At 56.7% G+C, this 15985-nt stretch overlaps 1 protein-coding gene across 3 annotated transcripts; it reads left to right on the top strand.

The window, feature by feature from the left end:
- The first annotated feature begins 4017 nt into the window (after nucleotides 1–4017).
- On the top strand, nucleotides 4018–15573 carry LOC311525990 (uncharacterized protein). Of its 3 annotated transcripts, none has more exons than XM_084638560.1 (9): nucleotides 4018–5386; nucleotides 9799–10009; nucleotides 10186–10317; nucleotides 10746–10898; nucleotides 11268–11372; nucleotides 12916–13019; nucleotides 14196–14268; nucleotides 14570–14638; nucleotides 15299–15573. In XM_084638560.1, the coding sequence occupies exons 1-9, from the start codon at nucleotides 4094–4096 to the stop codon at nucleotides 15352–15354; spliced, it is 2196 nt and encodes a 731-aa protein (XP_084494686.1). In that variant the 5' UTR covers nucleotides 4018–4093; the 3' UTR covers nucleotides 15355–15573. The 3 variants fall into 3 exon arrangements, with proteins under 3 accessions (XP_084494686.1, XP_084494685.1, XP_084494684.1); XM_084638559.1 differs by having other exon boundaries at nucleotides 4021–5386; nucleotides 10749–10904; XM_084638558.1 differs by having other exon boundaries at nucleotides 4022–5386; nucleotides 10746–10904.
- Nucleotides 15574–15985: the final 412 nt, after the last annotated feature.

Genomic DNA, 15985 nt, shown 5'->3' with positions numbered 1-15985 from the left:
GACCTCAGGAGGTCATCTAGTCCAATCCCCTGCTCAAAGCAGGACCGATCCCCAATTAAATCATCCCAGCCAGGGCTTTGTCAAGCCTGATCGTAAAAACTTCTAAGGAAGGAGATTCCACCACCTCCCTAGGTAACGCATTCCAGTGCTTCACCACCCTCCTAGTGAAAAAGTTTTTCCTAATATCCAACCTAAATCTCCCCCACTGCAACTTGAGACCATTACTCCTTGTTCTGTCATCTGCTACCACTGAGAACAGTCTAAAGCCATCCTCTTTAGAACCCCCTTTCAGGTAGTTGAAAACAACTATCAAATCCCCCCTCGTTCTCCTCTTCCATAGACTAAACATCCGCAGTTCCCTCAGCCTCTCTTCATAACTCATGTGTTCCAGTCCCCTAATCATTTTTGTTGCCCTCCTCTGGACGTTTTCCAATTTTCCACATCCTTCTTGTAGTGTGGGGCCCAAAACTGGACACAGTACTCCAGATGAGGCCTCAACACAATGTCGAATAGAGGAGAACGATCACGTCCCTCGATCTGCTGGCAATGCCCCTACTTATACATCCCAAAATGCCATTGGCCTTCTTGGCAACAAGGGCACACTGTTGATGCATATCCAGCTTCTCGTCCACTGTAACCCCTAGGTCCTTTTCTGCAGAACTGCTGCCGAGCCATTCGGTCCCTAATCTGTAGCGGTGCACTGGATTCTTCCTTGCTAAGTGCAGGACTCTGCACTTGTCCTTGTTGAACCTCATCAGATTTCTTTTGGCCCAATCCTCCAATTTGTCTATGTCCCTCTGTATCCTATCCCTACCCTCCAGCGTATCTACCTCTCCTCCCTCCCAGTTTAGTGTCATCTGCAAACTTGCTGAGGGTGCAATCCACACCATCCTCCAGATCATTTATGAAGATATTGAACAAAACCGGCCCCAGGACCAACCCCTGGGGCACTCCACTTGACACCGGCTGCCAACTAGACATGGAGCCATTGATCACTACCCGTTGAGCCCAACAATCTAGCCAGCTTTCTACCCACCTTATAGTGCATTCATCCAGCCCATACTTCTTTAACTTGCTGACAAGAATACTGTGGGAGACAGTGTCAAAAGCTTTGCTAAAGTCAAGGAACAATACATCCACTGCTTTCCCTTCATCCACAGAACCTGTAAACTCATCATAAAAGGCGATTAGATTAGTCAGGCATGACCTTCCCTTGGTGAATCCATGCTGACTGTTCCTGATCACTTTCCTCTCATGTAAGTGCTTCAGGATTGATTCTTTGAGGACCTGCTCTATGATTTTTCCGGGGACTGAGGTGAGGCTGACTGGCCTGTAGTTCCCAGGATCCTCCTTCTTCCCTTTTTTAAAGATTGGCACTACATTAGCATTTTTCCAGTCGTCCAGGACTTCCCCCGTTCGCCACGAGTTTTCAGAGATAATGGCCAATGGCTCTGCAATCACAGCCACCAATTCCTTTAGCACTCTCGGATACAACTCGTCCGGCCCCATGGACTTGTGCACGTCCAGCTTTTCTAAATAGTCCCTAACCACCTCTTTCTCCACAGAGGGCTGGCCATCTACTCTCCATGCTGTGATGCCCAGCGCAGCAGTCTGGGAGCTGACCTTGTTCGTGAAGACAGAGGCAAAAAAAGCATTGAGTACATTAGCTTTTTCCACATCCTCTGTCACTAGGTTGCCTCCATCATTCATTAAGGGGCCCACACTTTCCTTGGCTTTCTTCTTGTTGCCAACATACCTGAAGTAACCATTGTTACTCTTGACATCTCTCGCTAGCTGCAGCTCCAGGTGCGATTTGGCCCTCCTGATTTCATTCCTACATGCCCGAGCAATATTTTTATACTCTTCCCTTGTTATATGTCCAACCTTCCACTTCTTGTAAGCTTTTTTTTTATGTTTAAGATCCGCTAGGATTTCACCGTTAAGCCAAGCTGGTCGCCTGCCATATTTACTATTCTTTCAACACATCGGGCCTCCCCCTCCTTGTACCTTGAGCTGGCTGCATGCTATGCAGCCGGTTCGTTTCCGAACCGCGTCAAGAGACCATCTATGTGTGCCCATGCTGCACATGCCTCATTACCCCACCCTTGGGTTCTGCCCAGATACCAAGGGGCAGGACCTTTTACCAGCAGTGGAGGGTGGGGAACCCCAGTGGGCCAGTTTAAATTCCAGTTTAGTCCCGCGGCTTGCCGGGAATATCAGCTGGTGGCTCCTTCATGGAGCCGTGAGCACGGGCATGTACTTGGTGCGGTTCACCTCTGTCCCGAAAACCTGTCCCTTCCGTGGCGTGAGGGAGACCCTTGCACATGCCGTCCCTCAGTGTGCCAGCCCCCAGTCCCTCATCCAGCTCCTCCAGAGCCTTTTATTCATGGTCTGCCTGCGTTTTTCCCTGCGCCTGTTTATCTACGCACACCCGAGCCTAGGCCCCACGAAGTCGCAGGACCACCTCGTCAACCTCCTCCTAGCCATGGCCAAGGTGGCCATTCGCAACACCAGGGAGAGGAGGTTGGCTGGGGGGGGCTTTGCGACTGTGGGGCCTGTTTTCGTTCGTTTATCCGTTCACGTATCCTCTGGGCAGCGTCTGGCGGCCCTCTCAACACCTTCGCAGAGCAGCGGGCGCTGTCCAGGGGTCTCTGCTGGGCATCCCCTTCTGGGTCCCTCACCTTGGCCCTTTGACCCTCACGCCCGTTCCCGTTATTGCCTTGGGGGTGTCCCGCCCAGGGATTCCAGTTTACCAGCTAGACTTTCCGATCATTAGTTTAATCACCAGCCCTTTCTGACCGTACTCACCCTGCCTCTGCTTGTAAAGAAAATGCTGACCCCTGCCCAGGGCCACTAACACCCCCCGCCGAGCTCCGCCTGGGAACACACCCCCCCCGCCGAGCTCCGCCTGGGAACACACCCCCCCCCGCCGCCGAGCTCCGCCTGGGAACACCACCCCCATCCCCACCCCCCCCCCGCCGAGCTCCGCCTGCGAACACCCCCCCACCCCCACCCCCACCGCCGAGCTCCGCCTGGGAACACCCCCCCCCCGCCGAGCTCCGCCTGGGAACACGCCCCCATCCCCACCCCCCCCCCCGCCGAGCTCCGCCTGGGAACACCCCCCCCACCCCCATCCCCACCCCCCCCGCCGCCGAGCTCCGCCTGCGAACACCCCCCCACCCCCACCCCCACCCCCACCGCCGAGCTCCGCCTGGGAACACCCCCCCCCGCCGCCGAGCTCCGCCTGGGAACACCACCCCCATCCCGCCGAGCTCCGCCTGCGAACACCCCCCCACCCCCACCCCCACCGCCGAGCTCCGCCTGGGAACACCCCCCCCCCGCCGAGCTCCGCCTGGGAACACCCCCCCCCCCACCACCACCACCACCACCACCCCCCGCCGCCGCCGAGCTCCGCCTGCGAACACCCCCCCACCCCCACCCCCACCGCCGAGCTCCGCCTGGGAACACCCCCCCACCCCCACCCCCACCGCCGAGCTCCGCCTGGGAACACACCCCCCCCGCCGAGCTCCGCCTGGGAACACCACCCCCATCCCCACCCCCCCCCGCCGAGCTCCGCCTGCGAACACCCCCCCACCCCCACCCCCACCGCCGAGCTCCGCCTGGGAACACCCCCCCCCGCCGAGCTCCGCCTGCGAACACCCCCCCACCCCCACCCCCACCGCCGAGCTCCGCCTGGGAACACCCCCCCCACCCCCACCCCCCCCCGCCGCCGCCGAGCTCCGCCTGGGAACCCCCCGCCGAGCTCCGCCTGGGAACACCCCCCCCACCCAGCACCGCCTGGGAACACACCTCCGCCCCGCCAGGGGGAACTAGAGGCCCGGGCCACCCGTGACGGCGGCCACTCCCATTGGCCAAGGGCCTTCCCCTCGCGCAGCGATCCCCCTTCCCATTGGTGAGCAATGGGCACGTGCCCAGAGGCGCTGCGCGGCGACTGGCTGAGGGAAGGGAGGGCGCTGATTGGTGGCGAGGCGCCCAATAGCCGTGAGAAGCGGCGTATGAACGCGGGGCGGGCGGAGGCCCCCAGCTCCCCGGGGCGCCGCTCGCAGCTGGGCGCGTCGCGCGTGTCCGCGGCATGACGGAGCCGCCCCCCCCGCCCGGGGCCGCGCACGCGTGGGGGAGCCCCGCGGAGGGGCCCCCGGGGGGCGGGCGCGGGGCGGCGGCCGGGGCGGGGGGGCCGCGGCGCCTGAGCCCGCTGTGGGAGGCGGCGGCGGCGGCGGCGGAGCTCGCCGGGCTCGCGGGGGCAGCGGGCGGCGGGCAGCGGGCGGCGGCTTCCCCCGAGACCCCGCTCTTCCGCAGCTTCTTCGCGGCCGAGTGCCTGGCCATCGCGCGGCAGCTGGCGCGGCCGGGCCCCGAGCTCTCCGGCATCGCGGCCGAGCCCCTGCCCCTGGAGGCGCCCTGGTCCCCGCTGGGGGAGCGGCGGGCGGGCCGCGAGCCCGGGGCGGGCCGCGAGCCCGGGGCGGCCGGCGGCCGGAGCCCGGGGGCCCCGGGGGCGGCCCTGCCCGCCGGGCCCGGGAAGGGCGCGGGGGATGCGGGGCGGAGGGGGCTGCCCGGTCTGCAGGCGCGGGCTCTGAGCGCCGAGCTCCGGGGGCCGGCTCGGGCCGGCGCTCCCCTCGGGCAGGCGACCTTCGAGATCTCCGCGGCGCGCCCGCCTGGGTCGGCCGTGAGCTTGGCTGCGGAAAGGGAGCTACTGGCCGAGCTGTCCAGCCTCAAGGACTCGGCGGTCGATGATCTGGAGCGGAGCCGGGCTGCTTATAGAACCCACGAGCTGGACCTCGCCTCCAACGAAAGCGCGGTCTCTGTCGGCTCCGGCTCCTTTGCGACCTCCACGCCGCTGATGGGACCGGCAAAGTTTCACTTTGTGACAGGTAGTCCCCTAGGAGATGACTTGGAAGAGAGGGACCCAAACCCCTCTAGGCGTTCGATGCCCAGAGCGCTAGCCTGCCCAGGTCAGGCTGGCTGGAAATCTGCAGCACCCAAGGTGACCCGGAGCCCCATGCCCAAGTGCGGGAACCTACCTGAAGAGTCCTGTGGCAAGGTCACTCTCAAACCACCTCAGAGGAGTACTGCATTGCCTGTGTCTTCTAGAAGCTGTACCAGTGCTGAAGGCCAAGCTGCTGTCAAATCACTGCCCCTGGCCTTTACCACCCCAAGAACAAGCAGGAGTCGGGCCCTCGCTTCCTTTGAATCTCGGAGAGCTTCTCGAGAGCTGCTGAGAGCAGGCCTGCCTCCAAGGAGCAGAGGCATCTCCTTGGAGGGGAAAGCAACAAGACTGTCTCTAGGTAACTCCCGACCCAGCATGCAGAAAGCAGCTGCCACTGGAAAAACAAGCCAGGGGTCCAACGTGGAGACCCAGCCTGCTGCCCAAGTAAGTGTGTGTGGGGGGGTGTGCTCCAGCTTCCTGCTGCCTAGTAATGCCAAGTGCCTCTTCCAACTGCCCCTTACTTCAGTATCCCATAGGAGCAGCGTGAGGGAGGGCCCAGGAGCCATTTCAGATTTTTGGGGGGTCAACTTCAAACATGATTCCAAGGGTTACTTAGGCACCTGGGAACTCTAGGGTGTTTTTTTTTTTGTGCAGGTAATTTAGAAATTAGCTGATAGGAGCACTGTATCTAATTCCTATGTTTGTTTATATACTAGACCCACTCAGCTCCAATACTAACTTGTTCTCACATCTTCTGTCAAGTCACTTAAGGGACACTGGTTAGGTTTAAAATTTTAATGTATGTTCTTTGTTACTAACTCTTAAATACAACCATTGCAGAAAAATCTAGATGACTTTCTATCACTTTTTTGCAGTTCATCAAGCTTGGAATAGATCATTTAACTTTGGAAACATCCTACTGGAGCAAAGCCCCCTGAATTTATACTGCACCTGCCTAGGGCTGTTGGGGTGTTACCTCACTACAAATAATAGACTAGAAACTGACCTTAAACAGGAGGGAAAGTGACACTTTCAAGTCACTTTCACAGTGTTGCTAATCCCAAATGGTCAAAAGTCATGAATCAGGCTCACCAAAAATCACGAGATTGGCTTTAAAATCATGAGATTATGTAAAAATAACAGATTTGGGGTTCTTTTTATTTTCTTTCTGCTTTTTGAGCCTTTAGGGTGCACTTGGAGTCACAATTATCATGAGACTCATGACAAAATCATGAGCCTTGGTAACACAGCTTTTATTTCTGTTTAAAGGCTCGTTACTTTCCAGAAGGCTCTGAAACACAGCACCACAGTGACTGAGTTGCAGTTCTCACAGGAGACTATTTAAATCCAAACACTAAGAAAATTCTATATTTTAAAGTTGAGGAAAAAAATTGAGACTTCTGAGGTCTATCAGGGCCACTGCAGGCAGGAAAGGGAAATAAACAGGCACAGGAGCTCTGGGCAGCTCTTCCTCTTGAAAGAACATTGGAGGGTCAAATCTTCTAGTCCGTAATCCAGTAAAACTTCTGTTTCCATCAGTGCCTCCATTCATAGATATAAACGTCACAGTGACCATGTGATAATATGTGCGATCAATAACTATACACTTCACACTTAAATATCTGAGCCATCTTATCCAGATTTCAGAGTAGCAGCCGTGTTAGTCTGTATTCGCAAAAAGAAAAGGAGTACTTATGGCACCTTAGAGACTAATAAATTTATTTGAGCATAAGCTTTCGTGAGCTACAGCTCACTTCATCGGATGCATCTGATGAAGAGAGCTGTAGCTCACGAAAGCTTATGCTCAAATAAATTTGTTAATCTTATCCAGAGTTACACAGCTTAGATGCTCAGGGACTGGATTTTCTGGCATATTTTGAACAGTGCTGAGCACACAGATGGTGTCCAGTGAATAATACAAATCATGACAATAATGGTCAACTTTATGAACTCTGTGGATGCAGTTTCTGTTCTTTGTTGTGGAATTGGCCTGGATACAGCTGAAACCCTAAGAATTTGACGATACTTTCTCATTCCTTCCTTTTCTGAAACTCAGAACAAAAAATGACAAAACAAAATGGTTTTCAGTTAAAATGTAAAATTGCACAGCAGCCATTGCTCTACAACCCAGCATGGGACAGAACCTGCCCCCCCCCCCTTGGGAGTTAAATGAGCTCCTCTCATCTGACTCTTTCTCCAGCCTTCCTAACATCTGTGCTGATTTTCATGCTGTCAACCATGACCTCCATCCCAACCTCCTGAGACCATTTGCTGGAGTCTCAGAGAACTGGCCACCTTGGTTTTGCTCCCATCTATCAGAGTCCTCTTCTCTCCTCTTCCCCTTCCCCCCGCAAAAGCATACAGAAGAGAAAGTAGCTGGTCTACTGGATAGGGAGCTAGCTCTGAAAAACTTGGGTTCAACTTACCCCATGGACTTCCTGTCTGACCCCAGGCCAGTGCTTTAAGGACAGAATTTCTAAGACTTTTAGGCACCCAAAGATGCTGCTAGGCATCTAGTGGGGTTACAAAGAACCAGAACTTCTAAGTGCATTTGAAAAATCTTGCTAGGTGCCTAAATACCTTTGAAAATCTGGCCTTTAGTTTGTGTGTGCCTTAGTGCCCCACCTGTACAATGGGGATAACAGCACTGCTCGACTTCACTGAGGGGCTGGGAGGAGAAATAGGTTAGACCTTGTGAGGCGCAGTCTTAAGGGCTTGTCTACACTTACATTTTATAGCACTCTAACTTGCTGGCTATGGGTGTGAAAAATCACCCCCCTGAGTGCAGCAAGTCTGAGCGCTTTAAAGCGCTAGTGTAGAGCGCTGGGAGCTTGGAGCCAATCACCTCGAGGTGGATCACCAGGAGAGGGTTCCCGTGGCAGAGCTTTGAAGTTTCCAGTGTAGACATTCCCTTAGATACTATGCTGATGAGGCCACATAAGTACCGCAGGAAGAGTGGGCACTCCTCTATACACTGCTAGCCGTGCCCTGGGTCTGACCCCTTCTTTTCACCTGCACCCCCAAACCTCCCCCTTTTCTGAATGTCACCTGGGCTCAGTGCTTTGCTGTATTTTTTCTGAATTCTCCCCCCACCCCTTGTTCTCTCTAAAACAACCTCTCCCCCTCCGTGGAGGGATTCCTCTTTTACATCTAAACATCCATACCCTTCATTTAATCACCAGCCCTTTCTGATCTTAATCACCCTGTCTCTGTTTGTAAACACAATAGTGACTCGCTGCCCCAGGGGCACCTCTCCTCTGCAGAACTCACATTTCACACCAAGGCTGTGTTTACACTGTCACTTTCAGCCCTAAAACTCATTCAGGGACAAAAGTTTTAGCGCTGAAAAGCGTCAGTATAGACCACGCTTTGTCCCAGTGATAAAGCGACCGCCCCTCGTTCGGGGTAGCTGTCGTTTATTGCCAGGAGAGCTCAGCTCGTGTCCTGTCCGTCTCTCCTCTTCTTCTTCTCCTCCCCGCCCCCATAAAGCGTGATTACGCTGCCCCCGTCACAGCGCAGCTGCAGCAGCATGGCTGTGCTGTAACATGGTCAGTGTAAACTACAGCACAGGATTCGGGTATGTCAAGAGCTCAGTCTGGGAGCTTGCAGATCCCCTGTATGAAACCCAGAGCGGGGGCTCCTGCCCCCCCAATTGACACCCTTGGGAGGAACATGCCCATGTTTCTGGGAGAATAACTGAACTGAGGATGAAGTGAGCTGTAGCTCATGAAAGCTCATGCTCAAATAAATTGGTTAGTCTCTAAGGTGCCACAAGTACTCCTTTTCTTTTTGAACTGAGGAAAGAGAGTTAAGTCAGGAGCTGGGGAGAAGACACTGAGTCAGGGAGGCTGTGCCTCTCTTGCTCCACCCACAGGTGGATCCACTGGGGGTAGGGAGAATGCGGGTTGCCCAACCAGTCCATGGAGGAGCTGGATGTCTACCATTGTGCTTCAGAGCATGTCTGTCTGGGGTGGGGAAGGAGCTACTCCATAATTCCTCACGAGGGGGGCTCACACTTTCTGAAGCACGTGGTACGGGATACTGTCAGATGGGATGCTAGATCTTGGTCTGTCTACACAGCAAAAGTTGTGCATGGCCAGCCTACCTGAGCTGGATTGAATCTAGGTAGCATGGGCAATGACAGGGTGACCTGGTTACCCAAGGGATGGGTGGCTGACCTTCTACTGTTGTGGGGGACACTTGAAGGCAAAGCAGCCCTGCCCTGGTGGCTCGGGGAGGATGAATGTGAAGTTAGAGGTGGGGGACTTTGGCTTATGTTGACCCTTAGAACACCCTGGTTTGGATCTGTGAACTGGAGTACCTTGTGGTGGAGCTAGGAGTTGGTGAGACAGTTGGTTTGAGGAAAGCCGGTACACGTGGGTGGATACTAAGACTGGGGCTATGGACCTCTCAAAAGCTGGCCTAGGCTTAAACCCAAGATATGTGGGGGGTGACTCCACTGTGGAAGCTCCCCATGCAGGGGGAGCCTTGGCAGTCGCACAAGGAGTAGCAGGGGGAGCAGAGGGCTTGGGACTGGCCATCCGCAGGTTCCTGGTGCTTCTCTGGAGACCTGGTTTATTGCTGTTATGATGCTATGAAATGCCATTTCAGAAGGGCTGCTCCTTTTCCAGCGGGGGGTGGGAGTGAGCCATGGACTCCAGGCCAGAGGGTGTTCAGGAGGCAGAAGAGTCCACCAGAGCAACCCCTGGGCTGGCTGCCTTTCCGGAGGTGGGATTGGACAGGCTCGGGGTCTGAGCCTGCATATGAATGGTAGCAGGGGAGGGGGAAGGAGAGGCCTGCCCTGCCTTCCTGCTTGCCACCAGGGTCTAATCCAAGGCTCATCTGTCTGGCTCTAGCTCCCTGCCAGCGGCACTGTGAAGCGGAGTGCTACAAAGCTACCTTGCAGTGACAAGTGCCCCTCATCCCTCCGGCCTCCTGCCAAACTCCCAGGACTCAGTAGTGGCAGCAGACCCTTGCTCATGGGATCCCGGGTTTCTCTGGTTCCAGGGATCCTCTGCATGAGCAAAGAGGCTGGAGCTCCTGGAACCAAACTCCCAACTCACCAAGGTGAGCAGACTCAATGAAAGGAGGCCAGTAGTGTTGGGGAGAGGCTGGGAAGGAGGCTCTGACCTGATGGCGAGGCCAGCTGCTGTCTGTGGCAGTGCCCTGGCTGGACTTTTCAGCTTCCCTGGCTGCCCTCTGGGGCTGTGAAATCCTTGTTCTCCTTTTCTTCTCATCTCCAGGTACCAGGATAAGACTAATGAAGCCCAGACCCAGCAGCGTGGAGCACACCAATGGGACCCTGCAGCCAGCATGCTCTCTTCCCACTGGGTATCCAGGAGCCAGATCCAGCCCCCAGGACAAAGAGACTGAAAGTAACTGCCTGTAATCCTGCTGGGTGCAGAGCAGGGAGCAGCGTTGTGGGGGAGATGGGGGAGCGCCCTCAATGCTCATCGGGAGAGCCGCATGGGCTGGGAACGGAAGGTGCCTGCTCACTTGTCTTGGGATTCCTGTGCTGGATCCTAGCTCCAGTTCTGTGGTGGTCTGTGAGCTGCCGTGGTCTTCCCGGCCTTGCTTTCTCTGCGCCTTGAGCTCACTGTGTAGTGAGAGTGCTGCGTTCTGGGCGGGGAGGCCGTGGGGTTCCTGAGGTGGGGTCGGAGGCTAGGGGGCAGAGGGTGAGGAGCATGGCTAAGCACTGAGGCTGCATACGCGCATGCTCCAGTCCCTGGCGTCGCTACTCTGGGGCCAGCCCCTCCGCAGCTGGGCTAGATCTCCTCCAGGCTAACACTCCTCACCTCCTCAGCAGGTGTCGCCAAACTTGGCTGCAACAAGCTGCCTGTTCGAAGGGCTGCCACTGCTGCGATTCCTGCCAGGGCTCCCCACTCCCGGCTGAGACCAACAGGGAGGACAACAGCCTCCCCCAAAAGGCTCCCTTCCCCCAAGCGAGCTCGCCTAGGTAAAGGTAGGTCTGGGCAGGGAAGGGACTCTCAGTCCTGGTGCCTCCCTGCTGCAGGCAGGGCTGGTAGACAGAGGGGGTCAGGGCAGCACCGAGAGCCGCAGGGGTAGGTCAGATTATCCATCTCCTCCCCTGTCTCCAGAGAATCGGGCTGATTCCCGGGGCGGGGGGTGGATGCTGGCTCCGCAAAGGGCTGCCCAGAGTGAAGCAGAAGTGCTCCTTTGAGCCTCCTTCCCCAGGGCCCTGCTGGGCTCTCCCAGCCTGGAGCTCCAGTCGAAGGCTTCATCATGGAGTGTCCTGGTTAGGACAGATCCCACTGTCTTGACGCTACCTGGGCAGAGGCTGACACCCTTCACCTTCGCTTTCTAGACACTAACTCAGCAGCAGCTGCACAAGCCCTGGAGCCCAGTGGAGGAGAAGGGCTCTCTGTAGACACTGAGGACAAACCTGTGGGGCAAAACTTACCCAGTGCAGGTGAGTGAGCAGTTCAGTGGTTTTGGGATGCTGTGAGACGTGGTTAGCAGTCCGGGGGCTGGGTTCTTGGCAAAGGGAGCAGGAACTCCTGTCTGAGTGGTTCCTTCACCAGGTCTGCTTCTCCTGGCGCTAAGGCACACCTTATCCTTCCACTGGAATTAGGGAGCCTTTCAGGGATGGGGGGCCTGAAATGATTAGACAGTACACAAACCTGGCATCTATCATCCACCCCACCCCTTCAGCGCTGCTGCTCTGGGCCAGCCACTGGCTGCTTAAGGCTCCTACCTGGCATCTATCATCCACCCCACCCCTTCAGCGCTGCTGCTCTGGGCCAGCCACTGGCTGCTTAAGGCTCCTACCCATGTTTGTGGCTCCTGAGATTCTCTGATTTGCTGGCCAGGGCTAAAGGGGAGCTGGCAAATGACAGTGTGTTTGGGGCCCATCTCCACATCCTCCGTGGGCTCCTGGCAGGAGAGTCCATGCTGAGCTCTGCTCCTGAAGGGGAGGAAAGACAGCAAATCTCTGCCAGTAAACAATGAGAAACTTAGTTCCCTGAAAAAAGAAAAGGAGGACTTGTGGCACCTTAGAGACTAACAAATTTATTTGAGGATAAGCTTTTGTGAGCTACAGCTCACTTCAGCTTTTTTCCACTGAATGCATCCGATGAAGTGAGCTGTAGCTCACGAAAGCTTATGCTCAAATAAATTGGTTAGTCTCTAAGGTGCCACAAGTCCTCCTTTTCTTTTTGCGGATACAGACTAACACGGCTGCTACTCTGAAACCTGTTAGTTCCCTGACTAAGCCAGCGGACTCTTCCACGCCTTTGGGGCCGGAGCCTGTATCGCCCTTTGTGCAGCTGAGATTGGCAGGGTTGGAGCTGCCAGATCTTGTCTCCAGATTGCTCTGGGGCAGGAGGCAGGGCCTTCCCCAAAGGCTGCAGCTCTGGAGTGATCCCACCCTCCTATGCAATGCCCCATCCTCCAGGGGCCATGCTCTGGGTGGCAGGCCCTTTCCAACAGCCCATCAGGATAATTCTCTGCTCTGCCAAAGAACTGCACTGATGCTTGGGGCATTGCTCTGCTGTTCCCATCCCTTGGTAGAATTGGACTAGCCTTGGTGAAGGCATTTGGGGCATCTGAACAGTAACCAGTATAAAGATTTTCAGAGTAACAGCCGTGTTAGTCTGTATTCGCAAAAAGAAAAGGAGGACTTGTGGCACCTTGGAGACTAACACATTTATTTGAGCATGAGCTTTCGTCCTCGGATGCCCATGGGCAATTTGAGGGGAAGTTTTAAGTGGTGCAGGTGCAACTTCTTTCCAGCGGAGGGCAGCAGCATCCCAAGAAAATGCCCCGTGCTGGAACAAAGACTTGTCCTGTGCGGTGAGTGGCAGTTGTTCACACTGCAGCACGGGTGGGCAGGGCGAGCCTGGGACCCGCCCCGATCCAGGTGCTTGGAGCAAGGCTTGTGCGGGTGGGGAGGGAGGACAGGAGAGCAGATGGGCGTGGTTAGTTCTGCACCATGTCTGAGTCTCTCTTTGCAGGTGGAATGGCCCAGCCTCAGGCAGGTGGGAATTCCCTAGCTCCTCTCAGTAGTTTCCTCCCTGACTCTGCCCTGGAGAGTGGAGGTGCAGCGCCCTCTATGCAGGTAACAACCAGCCGTCTCCTGGCGTTACTCAGCACAGCTCTCAGAAGGCGTCTGGGGTGTGGCGCAGCAGGGCCAGAGGAATGGTGGGATGAAGGAGGTGCTCTGTGGGACTGGGATGGGCCCTGGGATACCTGAGCCTTTAAAACACGGGCCCTTTAGGGCAGGGGCTCTTGTGACTTTCGGCCAGGCTGGGGCTGAATGCAGAGCAGCTCCCAAAGCTGCACCCAGGTACCAGTGAGGTGAGACTTGGAGAGGAAGGAAGAGCTTCAGAGCATTCTCCTCTCCTTGAACTCCCACCCTTAGTCGTCAGCAGCCTTGGAACCCCCAGATTCCTACCGCTGCTAGACGCCCAGATCCCACAATGGCAAAAACCACCCACATCTATGTGACTAGGCAGGACTCCATGTTCCGGCCAATGGACACAAACTGGCCATGGCGATGTGTGTGTCCTGGAGGCTCGACTGCTGCCACTCTGAAAATTGAGGGCTGAAGCCACTCACTAGCTGGTCCAAGGTGCACCAGGGGCCAGGCAGTTCTGATCTCCATGAACACATCGTCCCAGTGCTGCTCTCAGCAGTGGCTCCCTACTCCATAGAGCCCTGGAGCTGCACTCGTCCTGCTAACGAAAGCCCTGCCTGGGAGTCTCCCCAGTGGGAGATGCTGGTGGCCACAGGGGACAGAAATGTCATAGGAACTGGGCACAGGCCATGGAGCTCTGCTGCAAGGGGGAGGAGCCCTGACTCCGTGCAGGACCATTGCTTTGACTTGGCTCTGCCCAGACATGTTGCCCTGTTCACATGCCCCAGACAGACTACAAGCCAAGCAGATGGGAACAATGTTCTTCTAAACGCTTGGGAGGTGCCCGACGCTGTGGTGATGGGGCCATGTCCGCTCTCTGCCCTCTCCCCTCTCCCCTATGCAATGCCATGTCCACCTCTGGTGCTCAAAGCTCCCACTTCCCAAGGAATTACTTCCATTGGGCATGTGCCAGCTACAGACTGTCATGGTGCCATGGGCTGTTCTGGTCCCTTCCTGGGTGGGGCTGGACACCAGGGTCCCCCTATGAAACTCTGCTCCAGACCCCTGCAGCATCAAAGTGCACTAGGCAAGGGGCAGCAGAACGGCTTGTATCTCGCTGGCTTCCCTGGTTGGTGGTGAACAGCCTTTCTCTGTCAGCTTCCAGGTCAGCTGCTCTCCCAGGAGCTGCAGAGAGTAAGGAGTGAGCTGCAAAGAGTGAAGAATGAGCTTGGTACGTGGGGCGGAAACCCCTCCCCCTCCTAGACTGGGCCATGCTAACGTGTACATGGGAGCTGGAGTGCTGCTGCTGAAGCATGGCCCCTGTGTGGGGTGGGGGTGCCCCCCTCCAGTTCCTGGGAGCCCCGGGAACCATGCTGCAGTTGGGCACTGAGCCATTGTCTCTATCCCGTGCAGTGGAAACAACCACAAGAATCCTGCCCTCGGGCTCCCTTCCCCTCTGCCCACAAGCATCCCCATTGGGCGCTCTGCCAGGGGCTGGCTGGGCACATGCTGAACTCTCCCCTGTTCCTCAGCTGCAAGAGATGCCCAATGTGAAGCCTATCGAAGGACGATCTCCTCCCTGGAGGCTCAGCTGAGGGCAGGTAGGTGATCCCCTCCTCTGACAGTGGCCATGCCCCTGGAAATCCCTCTTGCCAACCTTCCCAAAGCCCCCTCCTTGCATGAGGAAAGGTGGCACTATGATCCCAGCACATGGGGAGAGTTAGTCCCGCAGCTTCACCCCTCGCCTAGCAGCTAGAGCACTGTGTGTGGGGTCACCCCACAAGCCCACTGTGGACCAGAGCCAGTGAGTGCACCCCCTGCCCTCGGGGCAGACAGACCATGCACTCCCTTACAGTGCCCAGGATGAGGTGCTGTCCTTAGCCCAATGCCTCCTGCCCCTGCAGAGAGTTGGCTCAGGAGCTGGGAGCATCTTGTCTTGTACCAGCCTCCCTGGGCTGGGGTCCTGTGCCTTTCCCTCACGGGTAGGCCAGGCTGTGCCGGAGTCTCCATACCCTTCCTGCTGTGCCCTTCCTGTAGGCAACGGGAGCGCCACTGTGCAGACTAGGCCAGGAGTTAAGGTTTCGTGCTACCGGGCAGCTGGCTTGCTTGTCTGGCACGGTGCCAGCAGTTCTCCATGCCCCCCGGCCCTGCTTGTGGCTACCTCAGACCCAGGCATGTGCTGAAGTGACTGGAGTGAGTAGCAGTGACTCACTCTGTCTCTCTTGTCTCATGATGCCCTTGTTTGTTCCCCCCTCCCCCAGGCTCCCTCTCAGAGGGCTGGGGAGAGAAACAGGCCTGTGCCTTGGAAGGCGAGTGACAGTGAAGCATGGAGGGTCTGTGTCTGCCTGTTACAAGAACCCGTCTAGCAGGCTCCTCGCAGGGGTGCGCTGCTCTGGAGAGCCTGAAGGAAAACCCTGCAGCCCAGTGCTGGGAGCGAGCGGTGACTGTTCTCACGGACACCTGTGGGGGGATGGGGACTCTTAATTGTGGCTTTTGTTTTTTAAAAGTAAATAAAGTTCTCTTCCTTCCCCTTGGTGCTGCAGAGCCCTCCTGCTGCTCCCCGTGGCATGTTAACCCCCCTGGCCGGGGGGGCTGCAGCCTTGCAGGGCCTTGTGCTCCTGGCAGGACTGGCTGGAAAGAGCCCCCCAGGTTTGGTTGTAGCCAGTACCTAACACAGGAAGTACTGCTCTGGACGTGGCCCCATTGTAAACTGGGTCCTGTTGTCTTGTCCTGAGGCAGCCTGGGGTGTCTGTGGTACATGGGGTCCCATAGAGCACCTGCCCTGGGCACAGCTCCCTTGTCACAGCTTCCCTGCGAGGTCCTTACAGGTGTGGTGTGAGGTACTCTGCTGTGGGGCTGGTACCCACGGACCTTTGGGCTGCGGGTCCCTCTGTGGCCCTCACTCACGTCACAGCGTCTGTCAGCTGAGCAGGGGGTGAGGACAGACT

This window comes from Lepidochelys olivacea (genome assembly GCF_965140295.1).
Source record: "Lepidochelys olivacea isolate rLepOli2 genome assembly, chromosome: 9".
NCBI lineage: Eukaryota > Metazoa > Chordata > Testudines > Cheloniidae > Lepidochelys > Lepidochelys olivacea.
Note: the sequence above shows the minus strand (reverse complement) of the source record. Positions and strands in the feature narration are given on the sequence as shown.